The sequence below is a fragment of the Mauremys mutica genome, chromosome 7 (genome assembly GCF_020497125.1).
Source record: "Mauremys mutica isolate MM-2020 ecotype Southern chromosome 7, ASM2049712v1, whole genome shotgun sequence".
NCBI classification, from domain to species: Eukaryota; Metazoa; Chordata; order Testudines; family Geoemydidae; genus Mauremys; species Mauremys mutica.
This window is the reverse complement of record NC_059078.1, coordinates 124,012,339-124,025,947: the sequence shown is the minus strand read 5'-3', so window position 1 is coordinate 124,025,947 and position 13,609 is coordinate 124,012,339. Positions and strand designations below refer to the sequence as shown.

Below are 13,609 nucleotides of genomic sequence, written 5' to 3'. Positions count from 1 at the left end.
AGACAGCGTATTACCTAGGCTGACAATAACAGTCCTCACGCAGATATTCCACAACGATGACTGCTCCGGTCACAATTGTGAACTCGACTGCCCAGGGGTCACAGATGCACTCAGTCTTCCTCAACCCTTTAAAGCTCCATGAATGTTTGAAATTGGCATCTACACTAACCTGTGTGTGTTGAACGAGGGAGGCTATTAAGTAGTCAAGACTTTGTTTTAAAAGTTTTATAAAAACCAGTATTAGGTTACAGTGCAGGACTCTGTGTGCTTCATGAACTATTTCTACTGAATGCCCAAGGCAAAAAGGTATCAGTTTCATTTACAACATGGTACCACTTGACTATATTATACAAAGCTCTCACGTGCCTTCCAGCATCCCTACTCTTCCCTGTCATCTGCTCCCTATTGTGCTAGCAGGCATTGACTCAGGGGAAGTGACATAAAAAAGGCAGATAAAAAAAAGTACAGTAGAAAATGTCCAGCTGTTTCCTCCCAAATGACTAAATGAGAGAGCTGGTATGTCACTTCCTGCTGCAGGTAGAGTCACATTGAATCCTTCTTCCTGTTTAATTCTTATGAAATGGGAAGTGGCTTTTAGGAAGACAATGACATAATCCAAGGGCTCGTAACTTTTCTAGTTGTGTATTTTAATCCATTACCAGATGCTTTAACCAGTAGCCAGACTGTCTTCCAATGTAAGGCACAGAGACAGCAGATTTGAGTTCTATTACCAGCTACTCCACTGAGTCACTGAGCTTGGGGAGTTAGCCTTTTTCTCTTCAATTGCCCCATCTGTAAGAGAAGCACAGTACAGACCTAGCTCCCAGCAGGGATGCTGTGACAGTGATTAAGGCTCTAATCCTGCAAGCTGCTTCCCACATGGATCCTTACACAGTTCCTTTGAAGTCAGGGAGGTGTGATACAGGTGCAGGAGCTCGCTTGGGGGGCTGCGGGGGCAGCTTACAGGACCCAAGTGTCTGTACAGCACCGTTAAGTGGAGGTAACATTTTCAGAAGTACCTGTGTGCCTAAAGCCTTTTCTACATGTATAAGATGCACCCATTTAACTTAAAATTTTAAGCTACTAACTGGGCGGCTATGAGCCTCCCACTTTTTGCAAGAAGATGGGCCTGGCCCACCCACCTTTCACCATGGTCCCCACCTCCTGCCCCTCCTCTTTCCTCCTGCCCCCCCCCCGGCCTCATCCCCCCAGCCAGCAGCTGGAGCATGGGCAGCTGTGGGATCCCCCCCACCCAAGAGCAGCCCTCCACTCTTACTATGGACAGGCTGTAACTCTTCAGCCCCGCTGCCAGGCCGGAAGCCGGTTTGAGGTAAGAACCACCCAAGCAGCTGTGGAGAGCTGCAGACCCTCCATCTGCCTTCGGCAGGGTTTGGGGTGGGGACACAACACGGGCCAAGGGCTGCTTTCAGGGGGTCCCCCCCCAATCCCAGACAGATGAGCAGGGCCAGGGAGCCTGGGTCCCTCCCAGCTTTGCCAGGGCCAGGGGAGGGAGGGGGGAGAAGAGGAAGGGCAGAGGCAGGGAAATGGTTTTGGGAAGGCTCCTCCAGCAGCTGTCCCACAATGCCCAACACTGACCGCTCTGGTCACAATTGTGAACTCCACTGCCAGGGGGTCACCGGGAGCAGAAGCCTCCCCTCCCCTCCCCCTTTAAAGATCTTTCATGACTTTTTGAAATGCCTTTTCCCCATTGCCCAGCTTTGCGAACACAACTAGTAAATGTCCATGTTTGTGTGCAACTGCCCAGCTGACCATGCCAGCTACACACTCCAGGCGCTCTCCAGCCTGAAGGAGACAGGCCATATTGGCTCTCTGGGGAGTGCGAGGAGGAGAGGCTGTGCAGGCACAGCTACAGACCAGCCCTAGAAACGTGGATCTCTACGAGCAGATTGCACACGGGTATGCAGGAGAAGGGGTACGAGAAGGATGAGCAGCAATGCCACAGGCAGACCAGAAGCCCAGGGAGGCAGAGAGCCAATCCAGTGCCAAGCCACAGAGCTGCCACTTTTACAAAAAGAGTTGTACGCCATATTTGGTGGAGACCCCACCCCCTGCGGACCACTGTGGATACCTCCGAGGACCCCTGCCATAAATAGCGAGGAGGAGGGACTTGCAACTGGGGAGGGTCCAGCTATGCTGAGAGCCATGGCCTGTTTGAAACTCCATGGCAGTCCAGTCAGTCCCAGCAGTCAAGCACAGGCAAGCCCGGTGCAGAAGAAGGAGCCTCAGTTAAGTGTGTAAATGTATTTCCCATTACAATGACGTACCAATGGCGCACCCTCAGGCATAGCTGCACTGAGCTCTTTTAACAGCCCTTGTGTTTGGCTGTTCCAACTCAGCAGACAGCCACTCCACCTCCATCCTGGGGGAAGCTTTCCCCCTCCCCCTTTGCCTTACAGATAATATGCAGGAAATAACACGCAGCTATAACCATTCAGATATTTTCCTCACAGAGATCCAGTCTGGTGAGTAAACAACACCAGCGTCCCTTCAATCTACCAAAAAGCACATTCAACTGACATTCCGCACCAGCTGAGCTGGCAGCTGAATCTTTCCTTGGTGCTGTTGAGGAGGCTGACGTACAGCTTCATAAGCCATGGGAGCAAGGGTCAGGCTGGATTCCCCAGGATCACTCCTGGCATTTCAACATTGCCAATGATAAGCCACTGGTCAGGAAATAGTGTCCCTGCTTGCAGCTTTCTGACCAGTCCTGAATTCTTGAAGATAGGAGTATCATGCACTTTCCCTGACCAGCCAGCACTGATGTTTGTGACATGTCCCCAGTGACCCACCAATGCTTGCATAACCTCGCAAAAACAGTTCTTTCTGTTGATATACTCTGGGTCAAGGTGGGTTGATGCCAAAATAGGGAGCCGCATACCATCTATCACTCCAACTCAGTTTGGGAACCCCACTGCTGTAGATCCACCCACTATACCTTACTCAGTCCCAAGAGCCCCAGTCCTTCATAGCAGGAGAAAATTAATCACCCTGCACATTTGCATGACAGTGGCCCCAGAGTGGATTTCCAACTCCAGAATGGTTTCCCGTTGACTGCTAGCAATCCAGCAATACAAGTTTCTACAGTGCGATCACCTCTAGCTTCTCCACTAACAGCGCATCTTTCATTCTTGTATCCCTGCACTGGAGGGCTGGGGCAAGCTTGGCGCACGGATCCAGGAACATGGCCTTTCACATTCAAAAGTTCTGAAGCCACTTCTCATTGTCCCACACCTGAATTAAGATATGATCCCACCAGACAGTGCCTGTTTCTGAGACCCAGAAGCAGCGCTCCACCATCTGCTCCGTGAATGTCACCAACCACCTTGAATTGGTTTTCGCTACGGCCCACAGCAATCTGTCCTCCATGAAACTGTCATGTTCCCTGCTGATGCGGTTCTTCTTACGGCTCTGCAAATACTGGAGGATCGTGAATCCTGTGCTTGCAATGCTCATGACAATAGTGCAGAGCTGTGCAGGTTCCAGGCCTCTGCCAGAGCTGGCTGGCAGCGTGGAGGGCCACAAGGGATTTTTTTTTTAAATGTGTGAAAGTTATGGGATATGGCTGACACTATGGGATGGAGAAAACTGCATGGTGGGATCTTGACTCCTTGTTCCCAGTTGCCCAGGGTGACTTATTTCTGCCCCACCAGGCATTGCCAAAACTTTCCAAAAGACAGTGAACTGGATGGTGGTGAGTGGCAAACTAGGATACCTACCCATGATATACTGCACTGTGCATCAACACAAGCTCTCCCGGTGAGTACATACAGCACCAACACAAGGAATCAACTATGCATGTGGACAAGTGATATACTAACTGTGGCTGCTTTATGCCAATATAACTTGCATCAGCCAAAATTTGTAGTGTAGACATGGCCTCAGATCACCCACACCAGCTTAACTAAATGGAGTTGAAATCACACCTTCAGTTAAACCAGTGCAACTTTCTTGTTTAGACAAGACCTACGTTCCTTTGAAAGCAGGCAGGATTCAGGCTCCTAAGTCACGTTTGAAAATGCTATCTCATGTCTAAGACACTGCTAACAATTAACTCAGTTAAAAGCAGGAATACTTCTTTACATATAAAGGGATATTCCTGTCTGAGAAGCAACTCTGAATCACTGGCCTTGTGGGGTTTCATGTCTGTTAGTGTCCCCCTAACTCCAGAGCAGATTTGTCCATTTTAGAAAGGGGGGAAAAAAAGCATCCGCTTGCAAGTTCCAGCCCTGCAAACTCAACCTGGGGTTTGAAAGTCAGGGTAAGCCCTTTTTAACTCATGAATAACCAGCCACACATTGTCATACCTGTGCAGCCTCCAGAAGAAAGAGGGCAAAATTCAATCCTGCAGCTGGAATTTAGTTAACTATTCCATTGATGCATATGCCAGAATGGAATCCAGCTCCCACTCCGATGTTAGCTCTATAGGGCTAACAGGAATAGCAAGGATCTTTGTCACTAAAGCAAGTAGATAGGACTTGGAATACACAAGGCGAGCAGATCTGGCAAGTAAGCTGGTGAAATTTTAATTCGTCAGTTCTTCAGAAATGCCCACATTTTACAATAATTAGTTTGACCTGCGCAAACTTGTTTGTGACACTGAGCCAACTCCTACCCTCCCTTCACAGAAGAGGAGGCAATCCAAGAGTTGAACATCTGAATAGAAACACTTATTCCCTTACTACATTCAGAGATTATTAATCACATGCATTGGTTGACAATCATGTTCAAACAGCTCAGGTGAAGTGGTTACAGCTTCTATTTACAGGAATTCATGCAAAATCTATAGTGTGAATCATATGGAGATCACATTAGGAAATAATTACTCTGGCAAGGAATTATAGATCATATGCGATTCAGATGGCTGGAGTCAGCGGCACTTTTAACTGCTTCAATTGCAGAGAGGGTCTAACCAGTTCTCTCTGATATCACAGGCATTCTACCTTTTCTCAGCCTGTGTGCTGTACTGTACCCAAGCACCACTGTCACAGGAAACCAAAAGATGCTGTAAGGGAAAATTTGTATCAAATGTGTGTGTCCATTACCTTGGGATCTCAGCATAAGCACTCAAGAGAGTACAGTGATGACAGTAGAAGAATACATATCACCACCATATATCTGGTCAGCTGCGGAGGAGAAGGCAGCTGACATAATGGTGAGGCCATGAATTTGAGAATATGGGAAACAATAGGGATACGAAATACTTGCATTTATCAAGGCCTTGTCTTTCCTACAAAGGCTTTGCCGGTAGAGCTGTACCAGAATAGTTATTCTGGCAGTGGAGACATGGTGTATGCCAACAGATGGAGTTTTTCTTTCAGCAATGTAACACCACCTCCACAATGACATTAGCTATGCCAACAGAAGCACTCTTCTGTCGGCATAGCTGAATCTACACTGGCATAGCTATGTCGGCTAGGGGGATGTGATTTCCCCCGCCACTCACACTTCTGACCACCACAGCTATGCCAGCAAAACACTGGTGCAGACCTGGCATGATATCGGATGCGAATTTGGAAATGGATGGAGAAGATAACTTCCTCTCATCTCCTGTAACAGCAACGGATTCCAAATCTAAGCATGCCAAATAGGCAGAAAGGCCTGTATGGTCCCCAAAAGATACCGGGCAGTTAGGTAAGGATGCATGGGAGCAAGTTCTGTACTTAAGGCAACCTACAGGGAAGAGAAGCTGTGCCCTTTTCTTGCTGTTTTATGGATATATACAGCAAGACTGGCTGTTTTTGTTTTTTTAATATAACAAAGACACACTAGAAATTCTGGTCTTGTCTTCCTTGGATGGCTCTACGGCGACTGGAAAAATAGGGAAATTGCCCTGGAAGTGTCAAGAGGAGAAGAGATTTTAGACAGTTGTATAAAATGTAAGGTTAACTCTAGCTGTGGAAACAGATTCAAAATCGGAAGATTGGCAGGGAGGTGAATAAGGAACAGGTTTTGTTTCAAACTGCAAATGATGCTCTAGTTTTCAGATCTTTCACATATATCCTGTTATAAAGAATAAAAATAAACCTTTGTAGGGAATTTTTTAGGGACCAAGAAGTTATGATTTTATTTATCTAGCATATTTTGTAAGTTTATATAGTGTTTTATTTACAGAGTTACTAAAAACTTCTACATAGTGATCACAACACAGCAATACATTTCAGCCACCTCTGGGGAGACACGCAGCAGCCATATAACAGAGTCGGTCACAACAACATTACACAGGAATTGAACATATCCAACATGAAGCCATGGAGGAATAAGTAGACAGAGTGCAATTGCTCAAGTGGAAATCTGACAGGACATCAGGGTTAACACCTCCATTCTTAGAAAGCATACACAGGACCTATAACTACTTAGGCTGGGAGCTTTAGCAAGAGTACAGCCCCAGGGGATGTGGCTGCAGGCTAACTGCTCAGAATGCTTAAACACCAAAGTAAACTATGCCTGGGGCTTTGCTCTGGTTTTTAAGCTGGACCCACAGGGCTACAACGACACTGCATGCTAAGAAGTGTGATGACTGATTCATCTTCTATAACATAAAATCAACTCTTCCAGGAAAGTCCACTAAATGACTGTTGGTTTTGAGAAGAACATGCAAAAAGAGTTATGTAACTAAAACCCAGACAAAGCTAGGGAATTCAAAAGCCCTGTCTAATTGATGTGTATGTTTCAACCACAGGGCACAGAGGCACCAAGGGAGCCTATTCTATTGCATGCCATCAGCACCTTTAGGCAACACCTCCACACAACAGGGACAGACATACTGTAGTACTGGTATCTTGGGAGGGTTTGCAGCAATCCCTGTCTGATGTTTCTCCATTTAGCAGTGAGGTGTGAAGACAGAAGGTGAAGCAGACATGAAAAGGAAACAAGTGTTGAGTCTGCCCTGATAACTTGGCAAATACACGTTTCAAAACACAAAGTCTTCTTAAAATTTATAAGACCAAGGAGCAAAATGCTCACTTGATGCCTCAGCACCTCCTCCTTGGCTAACTCCAGAAACCTACAGCAGCCGTGTCCTGCTCTGCTCCCCACTGGACCAGAGCAAGCACTGCACAATTTACCGAATTGGATCAGGGTTTAATAGGGGAGTTAAGGGACCCCTTGCATGCTGAACTGGAACTTTGAGTCCACCTTAACAATAAAAGGAAACAAAGAAACAAAAAAGAACAAAGCAACATCAACACAATCTATCTGGGGTGATGAAAAAACTAGTGGGGGGGGGGAAATTACAGTGAAAACTCTGTGACAGTCCACACTTATTAAGCTGCTCCTGTACTAAGAGGACTCCTCTCTCTCCATTTACAGTGTATGAACTTAATCAAGTACAGTTCTCCTCCTCCTTTCATAGAAGGTCACCTCCATTAAACAGTCTCTTTCTATCTTACTTACCTATATGGCCACCCATTAGCATAGTAGCTAAGCATCTTACAATCTTGTGTGTATTTAGCCTCATAACCCCCCTCTGAGGTAGATCAGTGCTATCATCCCCATTGTGCAGATGGGGAACTGGTACACAGAGAGGTTAAGTGACTTGCTTAAGGTCACACAGGAAATCTGAGGCAAAGCAGGGAACTGACCCTGGATTTCCCAGGTTAGCACTCCACCCACTGGAACAGAATCTGTCCTAAGCAAGCACTAGAGATTAAGTGGTTTCACAGTACTCCAGCAATATATAAGAAAAACTATCAACTACAAAATTGGGAGAACTATTTTGCAATATATTCAAGTGCACGGACTTTAAAGGGGCTCCTCTAAAAGACACCGTGTCTTGCATATACTAAAAAGGCAAATTTTTACACTCCTATGATCTAGGGAGCAGATGGAAAGATATTACTCCCCACCGGAGTTCAGCTCAAGATGCAGTTAGGGAGAGCGACTTGCAGGGTCCACCCATTAGAACTGTAAATCTAACAGATTGCAAATGTTTGATTTTGTATATTAGCAAATTCCACTGCAGTGGGGGTTTTGGGGGAGCGGGTGGTTGCTTTTGGAATGGAAAAATGGTTTGTAGAGATTTACTGGGGCACATACAGAAAACAATCCAGCGATATCACTTTACCTATATGCTCTTGAAAACACTATAAATATCTGTTGAATGATGGGGCAATAAATGACTCTTAACACATCTGTTCTTATAATAGGATTTGCCCCTGCTACAGCATGCACCATGAATCAGAGGCTAAGTATGTCAACTTGTCCGTACTCACATAGTGCTTAGAAGGGTTTCTCCTTTTCTCCACATCCACCACATTTGCGTCCAGCACGCTGTAGGATAGCATCTTCACACACACAAAAACCAGGAAAAGCAAACAGGGCCCAGCTGTATCCTTGTATTCTTCTTCTTCTTCTTTCAAATCAGCTCCTCACCGTCCAGAGGATTTCCTAGGGAGCTGGGAACCTGTGCCCTGCAGAATAAGAATTTTTTAAATGTCCTAAACAAAACAAAACAAAAAAAAAAGAACGGGAGATGGGGGGCGTGGATCAACTTCCAAAAATCTTTTCCTCCCCTAGATTTCACCCCCTCTTGGTAGGTTTATTTCCAAGACGTATCCCTCTGCGGGTGGAAATCGCTAATAGTTAGGAGGGAGATGACAACGAACACTGTCCAGATTTTTCCCTCCGCGAAAAAAAAAGGGGGGGTGGGAAGCAGAGTGTTTTCAATTGCTTCCAAGAGCTGGACTAGATTCCCCTGGGGAGCGGGAGGTAACACACCGAGTCGGTGTCCAGGTTGCTGACCTCCACGCGGGGGGAGGGTGACGGGTGTTCTCCCGCTGGCTCTGCCGCCAGGGTTTATTGAGGGCACCGGAGGGGGGGCTCAGCTCCCTTCTGCAGGCTGCCCCCTGGTGTCTGCCTCTCCCCCTGCCCGCCCTGCAGCGGCCGCTCCTTTGTATCTCCTGCGCCCCCGCTCCGTGCAGGCTGCCCCCGGCCCCCCAGCAGCCGCAGCCCCCGCTGGAAGGAAGGAAGCGCGGCGCGAGCGGGGCAGGGACGGAGCTGCTCCCCGGGGCGCAGCGGCGGGCGGGCGGGCGTGCGCGGCTCCCTTCCCCACCGCGCTCCCTGCCGGGCCGCTGCCACCGAGCGCTGGGCTCTGACTGCGGCCGGAGAGCGGGCCGGGCCGGGCAGGGAGAGGAGAGGGGCCGGCAGAGGAGAGGGGCCGGCGGGCGAGGGGAGGGGCTGGGCAGGAGGGGAGGGGCTGGCCGCTGCCAGGCGGCGGGGGAGGGGTCAGCTTCCCAGGCAGAGATATGGGGGAGGGGTCGTGGGGGGGTCGCCCAGCCCGAGCGCCAGCCGGCCAGGGTACAGGATCCTCAGGGACAGCAGGCACAGGGGGTCTCCCCAAGGAAGGGGTGGGGGGAGACCCCCCCATCCAGCAGTAGAGGCCCCCCCGAGACAGCAGGAGGGCTGGGGTCTCTCCCCCCCCAATGGAAGATGAGGGTCTCCCCCGCACCCACAGGAACCAGGTGTTGGCCAAGACCCCCCCATATGCATTTCAATGTATTATTATTATTATTTTTAAATCCTAGTCAAAGCGGTGGGGAGAGGCTGGTCCCGCTGGGGATTGGTGTGTTCTCCCTTGGAGCTGTACGGGTGCTCAGATCCCAGGGGACAGGCACAGTAGCTACAACCCATAAAGCCGCATAACAGCCCCCTGCGGGATGCTAAGCAAAGGGAGACGGAGTAGGGACTAGTACTTAGAGCAGTGACCTGGAAAGCAGAACTGATGGTTTCTGTTCCCACTTCTGGCCGCTGATCCACTGTGTGACGTTGGGGATGGTGCTTCCCCTCTGGGAGCCTCAGTTTACAAAAGACGTAAAATTGAAACAACATTTACCCTCCTCATAAGGCTGCCATGAAATCTCATTATAAGGACACTGCCTTCTCTCTGTAGTTAATATTGCAGCAGGCTTTCCATTAGGAGACTGGAGGGGGCAAAAACAGATCGTGTTGATTTAGCATTACAGTAGTGCAGGGGTCGGCAACCTCTGGCACGCGGCTCGCCAGGGTAAGCACCCTGGCAGGCCGGGCCAGTTTGTTTAACTGCCGCGTCGGCAGGTTCAGCTGATCGCGGCTCCTACTGGCTGCGGTTCGCCACTCCAGGCCAATGGGGGAGACGGAAAGCCGCGACCAGCACATCCCTCGGCCCGCACTGCTTCCCGCAGCCCCCATTGGCCTAGGACGGCGAACCGCGGACAGGGGGAGCCCAATCAGCCAAGCCTGCGGACTCGGCAGGTAAACAAACTGGCCCGGCCCGCCAGGGTGCTTACTCTGGCAAGCTGCGTGCCAAAGGTTGCCGACCCCTGCAGTAGTGCATCAGGGCCACAACTGAGAAAGGACTCCCATTTTGCTAGGCACATAACAAACTCAAACTAAGGGAGCTTACAGTCTAAACAGACAAGGGAAACAGTCTTCCAGCCAGGTTTCAGGGGGTGGGGAATGGAGGCCCAAATGGATGAAGAGTAGGATTTTCAACAGCTCTCAATGGTTCCCTACTGCTTTTAGAAATTACCCCAAGTGACTTGTCCACAAGTGTAATGTGTGACTTTGGGCAAGCTGAGTATGGACCAACTCTCCCATGTCGCAGTCGAGAGCTACAAGTGCAAAACCACCCTTCCTCCTTCAGACAGAATTGTTGCACTGGCCCCAAGCTGACCTGCATAGATCTGATCTATGGTTACATGAGAGAGGACAAAAATTGAGGGGACATCAAGCAAGCCTGTTTCTCCAACTTCCCGAAAACCCATATTGGTTACATTTTTTGTTTGAGGTCTAATATTCCCTTCCCCCAGTCACATTTAAAAGCCAGCTTGCCCTAGAAATTTCAGAATGCTTTTATTCACAAGAGCTTCACAAGATCTAATGCATATGATTACTTTGGAGACAGTCACCTCAAAAAAGGAACTTATAAATACTCCGGCTGCCTTTAGCTATCTTTATAGAGTTCATTAGTCCATTGCCAAATTCATTAGTCACCAAAGGTTTTTACCCCTTCACAGACTGAACTTAAACAACATGAATACCCCAGATCTTTCAAAAACACAGACCAAGAAAGCACCCAGACCAAGGTGGAAAAAACCCTTTATATGAAGATAGAATTATGTATCGACTCCTTTATAAAAGCTTCACGATAGGCTTAAGGTTGTAAATGTGCACCTTTAAAACTGTACACTCTTGTACATGATTAGAATATAAATAATGAACCTGTTAGCATACTGGCATTACAAAGCAATAGATATTCAAAATCCTGGAAATTCAAAGCAAAGGGTTAAAGTTTAATAAAGTGTGAAAGTCAATTCAGACTAGGTTTCCACAAGAAACTTTTAAGGCAGACCCTGTATCATCGCCGACAGCATCAGTGGATGCAGATCAGTAACCGTGCAGTCTCTGGCTGTGGCCAGGTGGGGAGAAGGCCTGTATACTGACATCTCTGGCCCACACAAAGAACTAACAACTCAATAATACCTAGCTCTTATACAGCACTTTTCATCAGTAGGTCACAAGCCACTTTACAAAAGGAGGTGAGGACCGTTATCCTCATTTTACAGATGGGGAAACTGAAGCACCGAAAAGGGAAGTTACTTGCCCAGGTCACTCAGCAGGCCGGGGAAGAGCTGGAAATAGATCCCAGGTCCACTGAGTCCAAGTCCAGTGCTCCATTCATTATGCTACAGTGCCTAAAAGAAAGCTGGTCTTAGCCAGGCTTTAAGAATGTCACTCAGATTTGGGCTCCTTAAGCCATTATTATTTTGTATTGCAGCAGCCAATGAGAAACCACTATCAGGAGCAGGGCCTGACTGTGCAAGGTGCTGTACACACACCTAGTAAGTTACAGTCCCTGCCCCAAAGATCATCCAGTCTCAGTAGAAAAAGTTAAAATAATGAGTGTAAGCAAACATATAGTGGCTGCTTGCCTCTGCTGGGGTGAAGCAGGAATCCAACCCTTCCCCCAATCCCAACTGCACAGTTGAATTAGGTACCTAACAGAGGTGGAAGGTGTGTTTGGTTTTTACCTCCCTGTGGAGCAGCAGACAACAGCTTCCAGACAAAGTATATCAGACCGGCTGGGCCAGCAGAAAATGCTATGACCCCAACAGCATATATTTGCTGTTGCCCTTAGCTGTGTGGGGTTGCCACTAGCTTCCACCTGGGAAGCAAACTCTGGGCCTAATTGCACCCATGAGATCAGTGCACAGCAGCAGGCCAGAAGGGAAGCATGGCTTCCCAACATGTTAATTCGATCTCATTTCACCTTATTGGCTCCTCCCCCTGCCCATTTAATTCCACTCACTCTTACCTCCTTCTCCTCCTGCTTTCACAGGACAACCCATCTCTAATCCTCCTTGTACTCTACAAGGCATGGATAGCAATTATTTACATTAGAAACCGCTTCTGTTTAGTCTAGCCAAAGAGCCCCTTGTGTGTAGAGCAAACAAAGAAAATTCTTCTATGAAGATGTAAATATCATTCAAATAATCCATTGATAAGCATAGCAATGGCCAGGCATATTGTTATCTATTTGGGTCTTGGTCACATTCTTTTTACACAACACTGTTATTTAAAAACAAAAAAACGACCCCCCTCTCCCCAAAATAAAAAAACAAAAAACCATCACACAGATTCCTAACTGGAGTGGGTCAAAAATGTTTTCCAACAAAATTGACTCTAGGCACGATGGTATTATAAAGGATAATAAAAGAATTATAACCCCCTTGCCCTTTTTGGGGCTTGTGAAAAGCAGCTCTCTCATGTCAGTCAGTAGCACAGAAAATGAAAGTGAACTTGCCTGCCTATCCTGTATGTGTAAGTGGGGGAATGGTCCCGCTACTCTGGGGAACTTTCCTGGCTTCTGCACTACCCCGGAGAAATGGGCTAGTGGAAGGATCTGAGTCCTCGCTCCCACTTCCTTTACCCAGAGGCTTCTCTGCCCTCGAGGGCTCCCTTTGCACTCTCCTGTAACTCCGACAAGGCTGGGCCCAGGATTCCTGGGGTGCTCGACCCACAGCCTTGCTGTGATCACCTAGGTCAGGGGCTAGGGCGTCCCGACTCCGGGGTACTCTCTTTGCACTGTGCACCTCCCTGACCCACTGATCATTACATACAATTTAAAGCAATACAGTTTATTTAATTAACAATTAGTTTAAAAAAGAATAAGGAAAAATGGGAAAGGTTAAAGGAAACACGTCACCCTGCTCTGGGGCAGGGAACATCACAGCGTCTCTGGAACGTCAGGGCAGTTCACAGTCTGTTCCTTGTAGGTCCCAGGCCTCCTTCTCAGGCCCTGGCTGTGCTGCAGGGATGCTGCAGGTCGGACACTTGCTCCGGCGGTGGCCACACGCTCTCAGGCTCTGGGTGGCAGGAGGACCCTTCTTCCCAGTGTCACCCCTGCCCTGTCAGGGTTATGATCCCCCTCAAGTCTGGCCTGCAGAGCCTCTTGGCAGAGGTGTCTCCCTGCGCTGGGCCCACTGCCCGGGGTCCCCCTCGCTCTCCCCAGCTGCTCACTGCACCCAGCTCGGGATTGCTCCAGCTCCAGCTCCACACTGCCTCAGCACGGCTGCTGCTGCTGCTCTGCCTCCAGCTCCCTGGGCTGCTGCCC

At 48.5% G+C, this 13,609-nt stretch overlaps 1 protein-coding gene across 4 annotated transcripts in view; it reads right to left on the bottom strand.

Annotated features, from left to right (window-relative positions):
• The window catches only part of LOC123374066 (SH3 and PX domain-containing protein 2A-like), a 165,825-nt gene extending 153,753 nt beyond the window's left edge, over positions 1–12,072 (bottom strand). Inside the window, exons 1-3 of one of the 4 annotated variants that reach the window (XM_045023504.1) lie at positions 12,027–12,054; positions 9,851–9,938; positions 8,232–8,429 (exon numbers count right to left, since the gene is read on the bottom strand). In XM_045023504.1, coding sequence (XP_044879439.1) covers positions 8,232–8,303 — 72 coding nt within the window. In that variant the 5' untranslated portion in view covers positions 8,304–8,429; positions 9,851–9,938; positions 12,027–12,054. Of the gene's footprint in view, positions 1–8,231; positions 8,430–8,736; positions 9,091–9,850; positions 9,939–12,026 lie in introns of those variants that run through there. The other 3 variants (XM_045023503.1, XM_045023502.1, XM_045023505.1) reach the window with 3 other exon arrangements.
• Positions 12,073–13,609: the final 1,537 nt, after the last annotated feature.